This window comes from Dermacentor albipictus, chromosome 8 (genome assembly GCF_038994185.2).
Source record: "Dermacentor albipictus isolate Rhodes 1998 colony chromosome 8, USDA_Dalb.pri_finalv2, whole genome shotgun sequence".
NCBI classification, from domain to species: Eukaryota; Metazoa; Arthropoda; class Arachnida; order Ixodida; family Ixodidae; genus Dermacentor; species Dermacentor albipictus.
The window spans coordinates 56,971,879-56,983,979 of record NC_091828.1 but is presented as its reverse complement, the minus strand read 5'-3'; the positions used below and the strand labels follow the sequence as shown (position 1 = coordinate 56,983,979).

Genomic DNA, 12,101 nt, shown 5'->3' with positions numbered 1-12,101 from the left:
GCGCATATCCCACAAGAAAAGCACACTTGCTTTCACCATGTCACTGCCTTCCACGCAAATTTGAACTTGTTATATTTCATAGCTTCACGTCATTGCAGTTCTTCATGCAGAGCACGCACTTGGGACGTTCGTTACCTTCGATCTGCCGTACGAGACAAGTTCAACCTCAGAATCAACAGCATAAACTGTATGCGTCTGCCGTACAAATTGGCGTCGCGAACTCCTTCACTAAAGTCCCTCCATACGTGCTGGCTGAAGGGGATGTATGCTTCAAAACAAGAAGAATTCAAAGGGGACAAGCTGTTGTATTCCGCTGAAGTAGTAGTTTGCGGTCGCTGTTTTCCAAATGCACGAAAAATGGGAGCGGTCTCCAAGCACCCAGGCACTGCATTCCACTGTACGTTGTCTCTCGAGGCACAATCCGTCGCAGGTTGACGCGAAGCAGCGAACACGACCAGATCGCCGATTACAATAGGCGGTGGTTCTTGGATGGAATCGCATTAACAGTTTCAACCGCAGCTGGTGCAATTAAAGCCTGTCCGTAGACGCGAAAGTAAACAACGCTAAAAACATAGCGTCACTTCGACTCGGAACAGGAAGCTGAAGCTACGTAAGTTCCGCTTGGCGCCGGAAGCTGAGGGGGTGAGTGGTAGAGGAGCGTGGAGGAGGAGGGTAGGTTGGCGGTACTTAGCTTGGTCGGCGGTGGCGCGTGGATGTAGGGGCTTTAGTGCGACCGTGCGAGCGCAACCATGGATGAGAGCGAGGCCGGGCCGTCTTCTGTGAGCGTTGCGCGTGGGCGGGAGGCTTTGAGCCGTCGTCGCCAAGCGGCGTCTGACTACCACGCAGATATGTCCAAAGCCACCTTTGATATGCCCTGCAGAGTTCGTTCTCTGGAGAGGGTCGGGAATGCAACAGGCGTCGCACAGTCCGAGTTCGCACCCTGTTCGTTTGTGCTTCGAAGCTGCGCACCTTCGCGGCGTCTCTTTTCATGTCTAGCACATACGCTTTCCCTGTAAACTTAAGTATAATAATTACAGCTAAATCAATGGTTGCGCAAGTGAAGCAAGACTTAACCAGGCTAAACCAAGCTTTCGCTTGCCTCTCCAGGGTTAGCTGAGCTAAGCCGCAGCCAGTTTTTTTTTTTACAGTCTAGTTCGCATTGATGTGAGAAGCGGCAGGAAGGTCAATTCGCTCGCTGCTGCTGCCACGTTTCCTCACTGGAGGTGGTGACAACTAGTTGCCGCAGTCATTGAGGGACATGTGTTCATGTTGGCTTGTGCACGCGCGGCAGCTTGCTTGTTAATTTAGCTAAAACATAAGAAAACTTGTGGCTATAAAGGGAAACCTACGGAGGCAAAGCAAGCACAACAGAGAGAGCTTCTCAAGAGGATCCCGCGTTTTAATACACGTTATTTTGGGCTGGAGAAGACAAAACAAACTCCTTATCAGGAACAGTGAAAGGAAGCATAATTGCGTGTAGGCCTAGTTGGAACAGATTCATTCTTAAAAACACTTTGAGCGCTAAACAGCGACGAAGAAAAGGACAACACAAGGAAAAAAACATAATGGGGTTTTACGTGCCAAACCCACTTTCGTATTATGAGGCACGCCATAGTGGAGGGCTCCGGAAATTTCGACCACTTGGGTGCTTTAACGTGCACCTAAATCTAAGTAAACGGGCGTTTTCGCATTTCACCGCCATCGAAATGCGGCCGCCGTGGCCGGGATTCGATCCCGCTATCTCGTGCTCAGCATCCCAACACCATAGCCACTGAGCAAGAACGGCGGGTCAAAGGAAAAGCGCTCGTCCTTGTGTTGGTCCTCTTCTTCACCCCTGTTTGTTTTGCTCTCAAAATGTTTTTGAAAGTGAAATGAGACATAACGCACCACTGACTGCAAAGGTTTATTTATTTTGCAGCTTAGCCCTTCCACGTCTGGGGAGACGCAAAGCTGTCGTACGTGCGTCAATTCAGCGGCTGTTCCGAGCAACCAAAAACACTGTCAAACACTGCCGGACTACTTGGCGGTGTAAAACTTGAGCAGCAGCCACTTGCCCGTAGTTTTCCTTTCATAGCAGCATAAAGTTGTTCGTGAGTACAGTATGCCTATGGGGGCTTACAAGTTTATACGTCCTACAAATCTACTGCCCTTATTTCACATAGATATCCATTTATTTTCTATCACAATCGATGCTTGCCCCTTTGCGCGGAACTGCGACTTTTTTGAAGCAAAGGTTGCTGTTGTTTTCACTACGGCCGTAAACACCTACCTACCTCTTGCTCTCAACATTTTTATGTTGCACGCAGAAGTTACATTCCTCTTACCTTTCTCGTCATTGCCAGCGGTACTGCTTCGCTGAAGAGCCGGAAGTTGGATCCTGATGTGATATCTGTCGTAGCCCTAAATAATTGCAGTACAGTGTAGACGCACTGTGACAACCTGGTTCCGAAACTTTATCTATTCCAGGAAATTTTGAAAATGCTATTGATATTAAACCCACTTTTTCACAGTTCATGGATGGGCTGTGCTGCAGTGCACGTAGTTGCTTCTGCACGCTACTGCAGGTCATTGTGTGGGCAGTCATGGTCAGTGGTGTTAAGAAACAGAGATGGGTGGCCTTGCGGCTAGAGGCCGGTGAAGATTATCCTAAAGTGGTGTACACCGTAAAGCCACTGGTATTTCATTGGAAGTTCCTACAGATAAAGTGGCCCCTTTTATTTTCCTCTGATTAAGCTTGCTTCTAATTAACATCAACACCAAGTTCCAGATCGAGGAAGCATAATATCACAGACCAGACACGATGACGCGATCTTCTGTCCAGAACGACGTTGGAGGTTCAATTTTAGGCCATGGAGGCCGCATCCCAATGATGGCATGACAAGAAAAGAAAAAAAAACTCGTGTATTTAGATTGATACGCATTTTTAAAGAACTTCGAGTAGTGAAAATTAATCGGAAACCCTGTGCAACAGCGCGGCTCATAGTCTCATTGCTGCTACAGGTTGTGCAACCCCATTCATAAGAAAACCGCCATCTAATATTGTGAATTGATTGGCACTCGTTAGTTCTGTTAGCTAGGAACAAAGTTTTTCTTTATTCTTGTTTACTATTACTGTGAAACATGTAAAACAAAATGAGTCCATGAATAAGGCTTCAACTTAATGAACATATGAAGCTATAGAATTTGTAAGAGCAAAGAGTTTTTCAAAGGAACTGTTCCATAGCAGCTGCGGTCGAGAGAAAATTTTCACGTAGGTAGCCCACTCAGCGCTTGACGCGGCAGTCTTTATGCATATTCCTTCACATTTGATGTTACCGCCAACATATATGTAACAATGCACCTAAGTCAGGCGCCTAGCAGCCACTGTAATAAGATAGCCAAGTAGAGGTAGGCAGCGCGATAGGAGTGGGGCGAGCTCTGAAAATCCGTCGACGGACAGATTCGCAATGGCAAATCCTGGGGTATGCTGTAGCACTTTCTCGACGAAAGCGGCTCCATGTCAAATCAGAAGCGTGCCTTGACCCGGGCGCTTCACGGATCTACCAGGTCTCACATGGTCGATGAACTCGTCTCAAAACTTATACGGAAGTATCTGCCCATCCGTGGCAACGGGGATCCGGCGACACAACTCCCGGACAACCGAGGCCCTCCTGGCCCCGAGCTGGACGAGAGCTTCTCCATTGCAGAGGTCAGATACGCAATCTTGGCGCTCAACCGCAAGTCTGCGCCGGGTCTGGATGGAATCACCAACAGAATGTTGAGCAACCTCGACGACATGCCGATCGTCTTTCTGACCGACAAGATCAACGAGTCTTGGAAGAGTGGCGTTGTTCCAGCAGAATTGAAGGCGGCCTACACCATGCTCATTCCCAAGCCCGGCAAGGCCCCGAACATCGAGAACCTCAGGCCGATTTCTCTAAACTCCAGCGTCGGCAGGGTCATAGAGCGTATCTTCCTCAACAGGCTCAGCGGGTACCTCGAAGACAACGAGGTTTACACATCCAACATGATCGGCTTCCGTGCGGGACTCTTGACGCAGCATGCCATGAAACAAATTAAGCATCAGATCGTGGATGACCATTCTAGAGACGTCAAGGCTCTACTCGGTCTGGACCTCGAGAAGGCTTGCGACAACGTGCTCCCCACATTTATCGTCAAGACCCTTTCAAATCTGGGTCTCGGTTCCAGATTCCACAGCTACGTGAGCTCTTTTCTAACGGACAGGAAGGCGAAGCTTCGCAATCGAGACTTCCGCTCCGAAGATGTGCCTCTCGGAGGGCGCGGCACTCCTCAGGGCGCTGTCATCCCCCCCCCCCCCCCACAGTTTCACATCTGTATGTTTGGTCTTTCCGGGTGGTTGGCACGTGTGGAGGACATCAAGCACACCCTATACACCTACGTCATCACGATCTGGGTTGCGGTTGCTGCAAGGGCCGAGTCGAAGAAGCCATGCAGGAGGCGATCGACGTAATCGTGGAGTATCACGGCCCCACCGAACTTCGATGCTCCCCCGCCAATCGGAGCTTCTGCTTTACAGAAAATAGAAGGGAGGGAGACCCAAAGATTGAAAGCCAGTCTCCGAAAGCAGCATCAGCCTTTGAACTTGTGACGGGGGGGGAGGGGGGGGGGTGATACCCAGTCTCGATGTTATCATGGTCTTGGGCACGTTTGTCGAATTCAACGGCGAGAGCGAAACGGCTCTCTTCCGCAAAGTAGTAAAGAGGGCTCTCGTGCTACCCATCAGGAGCCATACCGAGGATCTCCTCAATCTGAGGCTACATAACACCGCCGAGGAGACTGCGAAAGCTCGAAAAGCGCGCGCAACTAACTCGCCTGACCACCGCAGCGGCAGGTAAACGGATCCTCAAAGAGCTGGGTTACCACCCAGCGGGATTACCGATGGTCGGTACCCCAATTCCTAGGTGCATTCGAGAAAAGTTAGAAGTGGCTCCTGTGCCCCGAAACCTCCATCCCGTCCACAGCGAGGGCAGACGCAATACCAGAGCCGCAGCGATCCTCAAACAGATCAAGGAACAAAACATTACAGCAAGCTTCGTTCACGCCGCGGAGTAGAGCGATGGGAAGACCTTTGCCGTCGTTGTGGTGGACTCCAGCGGCAACATTTCCGATAGCGCCTCGATTTGCACTTGAGACCCCGGGGTCAGCGATCAAGCCGCCATCGCCCTCACCCCGCTCGGTGGTCGTGGGTCCGAGACCTATAGCGATTCCAAAACGGCAGTTAGGGCTTTTCAGAAGGGTTGCATCCCCAAGCAAGATGCACGTCTTTTTAGAGGCTCGAGTTCATATGCTCTCACGCATCATTTGATTCATGGGTTTCTCGCTCATGCAGGGTCAGCCGAGGGTGCTGCTCCGAACCTCAATGGGTCTGCTCACGAGGCTGCGCGTGACCTCACCGACCGCGCTTCCTCTGTAAGGGGCGCCGACTCCCCCCTTCTCCCTACAGTCACAGGGACGCTCCCGCTCCTCAAAACGAGGTTATTAAATTCTTCTACATGTCCAGAAGGGTCTTCCCGCCCCCTGACTGCAAGTTGAATAGGGCGCTAGCTGTATTGTTTAGACTTCTACAGACCAGCACATATCTCTGTCTGTCCATTCTACACGAGGCTTACCCCGACGTATATCCCGACGACGCCTGCTGGTCCTGCGGGCAGACATCCACTCTAGCACACAGGCTCTCGGAGTACGGATCGTCATACCCCAAGTTTATCTAGGAGGAGTGGGACTCGCTTCTGCTTAGCCTCGCTCTAGGCAAGCAAATCGTGGCTGTCCGGCGCGCTCTCGACCGGGCCAATGGGCTAGACCTGCCGGTCCCGAAATGGGACTAGTCGGGTGCGCGACAACTTCCCGTCCTCGCCGAATCTGCAGTAAAGTTTCTTCACTCACTCACTTGATGCTAATAATGAGTTCACTGCCCAGCTGTGATTTCGTGGATTCCTAAAATTATTTGCACGCACCTTGGTTGAACCTAATGGCCTTCGCCACGTGACGATGTCGAACTCTCACTCGAACTTTTTATGGTCACTTTGTGGTAATGGGTTTCCAGAACATTGTGTTGCAGAGAACGTTATGTCAGGCTGTTTCGTCAAAGAGCATTCAGTGTACTGCTACACCGCGGCCATTTACCCAGAAGGACGTCAGATTTTTTGGTCTCGCACGATAAGCTTTGCACGCAGCTCCATCATTTGACAGACCCATAATATCGATGCGCCCTCCTGCATAAAGCATAGTTTCACCTACAGTGCGCCCAGGAGATTGGGAAAGCAAGCTAAGGACTAAGCTAAGGTGAGTCAACTGGTTGATTTGCTCTGATATGCTGCTATCTCAGGACAGTTAGCACGATCTGTATCATTGCCAGCGCTATGCCATAGCGCGAATAAGGCAAATACATTATTCTACAAACTCTTACAGCTAGGCAAATTATTTTCGATGTTTTAGACTCGAAGGAGAACCTCGACTCGGTTCACTAAGGCTCCGTGACTTACGCCAGTCAGGACTCCTAGCGCTTCAATTTCAGGCATGCTATTTCTGAAATTTTGTCATTATTTCAGTATTAGTAACCGTTTCTTGTTACCTTTTGATCCCATTTCAGTCACCTCTTTCGGATTAGACACTTTTGCATATATCAGAGCCGACAAATACTGAGCACTTCGTTGACCACGATTGTCAGGTTATCATAGCAATACTACGACGTTTTGTTTTATCTCTATGACTCTACTTCTGTTAGGCTCGTAAAGTACCTTACATCACTTCTCCAAAGTAATAGTTTTGCCGCTAAGATTGCCAATAATACCGAGACATTCTTTATGCATCCTCAAGCAACCAAACCATTGTGAAAGGTTCGAGCACGATTCCGCTCTGAATGAAAAATAATGAGAGAACAGAAAGAGACAAGTGAAAACACGTGTTTTTGTCACAGATATATTTTGCAAATAACTAATGCACCGTTTTCGGGTTTCGTACTAAATAAAAATATTTCCCATGATGGCGCCGTTGACACCTCGAAATCAGTTACCATAAAATTCTTCTATCTCCGCCGTGCTCCTCGTTGCAAACAAATCGTGGTTGTGGTGCTGTCCAACATTCGTTTATGAGCCTGAAATTAAGAATAGCGTTCTTTAATATACAATAATTAATAGCTCAGCACATGCTCTCGAATGAAAATATATTATCAGACTACTAAATACTTCATGTTTATTTAAGCTGCTGGAGTAACAGTAATTTGAGCTGTGTTTTTTATAATTCCCCATTAACCATTCGGTTAATCTCACTTCCCTCGTGTTCAGTACGGTGATTACTGCTCGATGCGCTACGTTTTTATATTATAGCTTCTTGTTATGCACGTTTTCACTTCTTCTTATAGCAGTTCTGGCTATCTTAGTGATAGGCGTCCGCGTTAAATAATGCAATCTACCCTTTGCTTTGAATCATTCGTCTCGCATCCTTTGTTCATTTGCATATGAAGCGATGACTATTACCTTGGTTTCGTCCACATAGCTTGTTTCTGCGTGTGTTCCTCGAATATCTGCGTCGGTAATATCTAGCCATGTGACATCAACAAGATGTAAACCACTGACAGCACTTAAAAAGAATCACATTGTGAATATGTTTCTGTTCTCATAATACCGCTCCTACGTAAAATGTCAGCTTTAATTCTTGGCACAGCAAGCAGTAATGTAAATGTGAAATTAATGTCAAATGACCACCGGCCCTGCCAAGATATTGGTACCTAAACGCGGCGTATTGGGACGAATTCTTTTTCGTTCAGGTTTTTGTTTCGTTCCACTAAAAAAAACCTCCGAAAAAGAAAGACCCATCATTGTTCATAACTGTTTGGTTCACACACAAAATATTTCAACGCAATGTAATGATAAAGAAATATCGCATATACTGTCCTATGTAAATGAATCATGTACTCTGAAATAAAGCTCACTGCTTTCAGTCAAGGTACTAGGCATGATCTCAGAGCCAGTACGTCATCGAGTGCACTCACGGAAATGCGAGACCACTGCTCCGATAAAACGAATTCGAACATAAAAGAACCATAAAACTTCGATAAAAAAGCACTGTGCCCGTCGAAAACAAAGCGATAATCTCTTCAGCGCGCAAGCCCAGGGTTTTGCTACGATGCAATGTGCTTATGCACCGAGCGGCAGGCGTGCATTAGCGTAGCGCTTGACCGGCTATCGTACGCACTATCCCTGCCTGAGATGCATGCTTACGCCGACGCGTGTTATAGGATATAATGCTGCCGTAACCTAACGTTGGTTGTTTCGTATTGTCGAATTTACCTTTGAATTGAAAACCAATAAATTATTAGTTTCACTCCTAAACGAAAAAATAAATAACGTTTCCGTTACGTTTGCGTTTCGGTCCAAAATATCACGTGCTTTCTTTCGCGTTTCATTTTCGTGTTCGTTTCGACACACTGCCTAAATATGATGCATCTGTGGCAAACATATAGTGCGGCTGGCGAGTCCTTCAATGTAATTATATGGTTAAGAAATTATTACAAAACTTAACCACTCTTCTGCTACTGTGAAGAGGGGTGCAAGCGTAGCTCGGGTTCCGTGGCTTTTCGTGGTTGTAACGCCCTCCCTGACGCGAAGCGCTCCCTGACGGTGAAGCTGGTGCGTCGTCGACGAGGCCTATCAAGAGCGAGTTCCCGGCCGCGTTGATCGAACGCCTCCTGTTCTTCGGCCGAACGCACGACGTGCGGCCCGCTCCCGCTGCCGTTCCTTCAACGCAGCCTGCTCTTCGGCAGAACGAACCAAATGCGGCCTCCTCATCTGACTGCCAATCCTGAACTGGCGGGAAACGGCGGGAACGACGCGAGCGAACACGCGATCACACCGTGACCCACTTCTGGAGGAAGGGCACGCCTGTGATTGACTAGCGCTGCGTCTACTTCTTGACCCATATAAAACCCTGCTTTAAAGGTCAGGTACGATAAACTGAGAGAGCCTGAATCAATTAGCGTGGGGGTCTCGCAACCCTGATGTCGATGATTCGAACCCGTAGCTCGACAAGCAATTTCTATTTTCATGCGGCTAGGGCTTTTTCGTACTGCATCAGCGACGCCAACACGAGTGAGACAATACAAGCTTTTCCTCAATATGTGCACCTGAACATCTACCATAATAACGTGGCTAGCCTGAGGTGCTAGGCGTACATATGTATATAAGAATGAGCTTTTGTCTCATACCTAATTTTTAGTGACGGCGCTATAGAAAGTAGGTGTAGCCTTCAGAACGCACGATCATCTATACAGCAAACAATACAATTGCATATAGTTAAATAGGATGGCGCACTAGGTAGTAAACATGCGCGCCACACAGAAAAAAATTATGTAGCGCCAACAAAGGGAAACATCGTTCCCAGTTTGGGAACCTCGGAGACTGTTTCAGGGGCTAGCTTGCAGCTACACAAAAAATTGCCCCCCAAAATAATGTAATGATCTCGTCAAGTCATCTCTCGGCGCCACAACATGACACCGCTGCAAGAAGCAATACGCGGTTGACGCCGACACCGACATCCTCTTTTCCGTAGCCCACAAATTTTTTTCACTTCATTTGTGCAGCTTCAGTTGTTTTATCAACATGCCAGCGCATGGCGGAAGAATTGGATGCTGACTTGCTGAGCCTGCGTGTTTCAGACATGAATGTCAACGTGGCCATAAAAACCCGCACTTACAGCCGAATGAAAACCGCAGGAAAACTGCAAGGAAGTTCAGGCCAGGAACAGCTTGAAGAAATCCGGCGACGAGGCAGGCAAGTCCGTTAATGCTTGTGCCAGGATTGGTTGTTAGTAACGAGGTGAAGAGGCACTGTGGTTTTGAGATACAGTTTCATTGAGACCATTTAATCACAATGTACGCAATCGATTAGCTTTAGCGAAGTGATTGCTTCGGCCCCAGAGCATTTGTATGTTGCGCACGTACCAGTCTGCAAACATATGCGCTGAATAAAAAAAACTACAGGAACTTCAGAATACGAGAGACAACAACACAAAAGTGCTGATTAATATTCTTTGTTACAATATTTCAGCGACAATACCTATTTTTTATGGTACATGCAGGAAAACTCAGTTTCCTCTTGCTGTAATATGTTTAACAGTTTAAAAAAATAAAAAAAAATACTCCGACCCAGATTTGCGTCGCTAGTCACTCCAATAGCATAAGCGCAGAAATTCTCATATAGTACTAATCTAGGATGGCACTACGGTTGAACATTTAGTAGCAACGATCATGGAGTCAATCAAACACATATTTTTGTACGGTCTATTATACCGCATCACGTTGGCCGTGGCATTGTTGCACAACCGGAAATCCCCTAAGGCTCAAATCGCTGGTGACGGGAAATAGGACAATAATTTGCTCTAACAGTTTTCATTTGCTGAATACGTATAGGGAATTATGCTATACTGGTAGCACTAATTATTCGTGTAATCAAGGATCAGACATAAATCTTGTGACGTATCATTGCTTAAGGGCATACGTTATGCCGCTAATCAAACTATGTAGTCTACTTTAAAGGTACTGCTTTCCGCCGTCGCACATGCTTCATCTTAAATTAAATGAACCGACTCCAACACATTCAGAGTCAATGCACTGTGACCCTGCCGGTGACCTGATGACAGTAGTCGACTCAGATCTGTCGTTCTACTTTGGTTCAAGTCAAGACTTAGGACAATGGAATTGTTCTTTCCATGATCTTTATAGGGACTTTATGGTTTGCGCCTGCTATGGTGCTCTCCTATCGCTGAATAGTTTTCACTCTCACCTCCTTCCCATTATATCTCGAGAACTAAGCATGTTTCTCATGGAAAACACGCGTGCATTGTAGAACAATTGCCTATGAGACAGATAACCACATCCACTACCCGAATCTTTTGCAGCGACGATGGAATTGTGTGACTTATTGTTAAAAAATTATTTATTCAGTTACTCAGTTGCAAGCAATCGAGCGTACTTCCAATTGAGCTGTAATTAGTATATGACTAACAAGTTTATTGAAGCGGTGCCCTTCCTTTTTCGATGTCATCATCAGCAGCTTATATTTTATGTCCACTGCAGGACGAAAGCCTCTCCCAGCGATCGTAAATTTGTCTTACGCTTAAGGATTCCAACTTTCGCCTGCGAATCTTCTAATTTCGTGATCCCACCTAATTTTCAGCAGTCCTCGACTACGTTTTGGACACCCATTCCGCTACTGCAATAGTCCATCGGTTATGTGCCCTACGAATGACATGGCCAGCCCAGCCTTTATTTTTCTCATAATCTTAACCAATACATCGCATATTCCCTCTTGCTCACTTATTCACAACGCTCTACTCTTGTCTCAGCACGTTGCACCAATCATTTCTCGTTCTAACGCACTCTGACCGATCTTTAAGGTGTTCTCGAGCTTCTTTGTTAACCTACAAGTTTCTACCCAAATACGTTACCACTGGTAAAATGCATTGATTGTACACTTTTTTCAACGACAGTGGTAAGCTTCCCGTCATGATTTGGTAATGGCCGTTGTATGCACTCCAACCCATTTTTATTCAGTAAATCTGCTTCTGATGATCAGGGTCCCCTTTAACTATATGACCTAGATAAACGAGCTTCTGCACAAACTGTAGAGGCTGACTGGCGATCATTAATTCTTGTTACCATGCCAGGCTATTGAACAGTACTTTTTTCTTCAGCATAGTATTCTTTAACCCTATTCTTATATGTGCTCTGTTAAGGACCACAATAATTTCCTGCAGTTCATCTCCAGTGTAGCTGAACACGACAACGCCATCTGCAAACCGAAGGTTATCAAGATATTCGCTGTTGATCCTCCCTCCTAAGCCCTCCCAGACTAAAGCTGGAATACTTCTAAATATGCAGTGAACAGTATTATTCCCCCTTCTTGATAGGGAATTTTTGATTTTTTGGGGGGAGAACAAAGGTAACTGTATCCATTATTATATTTTGCAGGATATTTCTGCATGCCTGCTTTATTCCTTGATTATGCAATGTCCTCACGACTACTCATATCTCCACTGAATCAAGTGCCTCTTTATAATCCATGAATGTCATATATATATATATA

The 12,101-nt window shown here is 46.7% G+C and overlaps 1 protein-coding gene across 1 annotated transcript in view; it reads right to left on the bottom strand.

The window, feature by feature from the left end:
• Positions 1–7,005: 7,005 nt before the first annotated feature.
• Positions 7,006–12,101, bottom strand: part of LOC139049265 (uncharacterized) — a 258,184-nt gene continuing 253,088 nt past the window's right edge. The window contains exons 10-11 of the mRNA XM_070524636.1: positions 9,712–9,844; positions 7,006–7,114 (exon numbers count right to left, since the gene is read on the bottom strand). Of these exons, the coding sequence (XP_070380737.1) occupies positions 7,107–7,114; positions 9,712–9,844 (141 nt within the window). The 3' untranslated portion in view covers positions 7,006–7,106. The remainder of the gene's footprint in view (positions 7,115–9,711; positions 9,845–12,101) is intronic.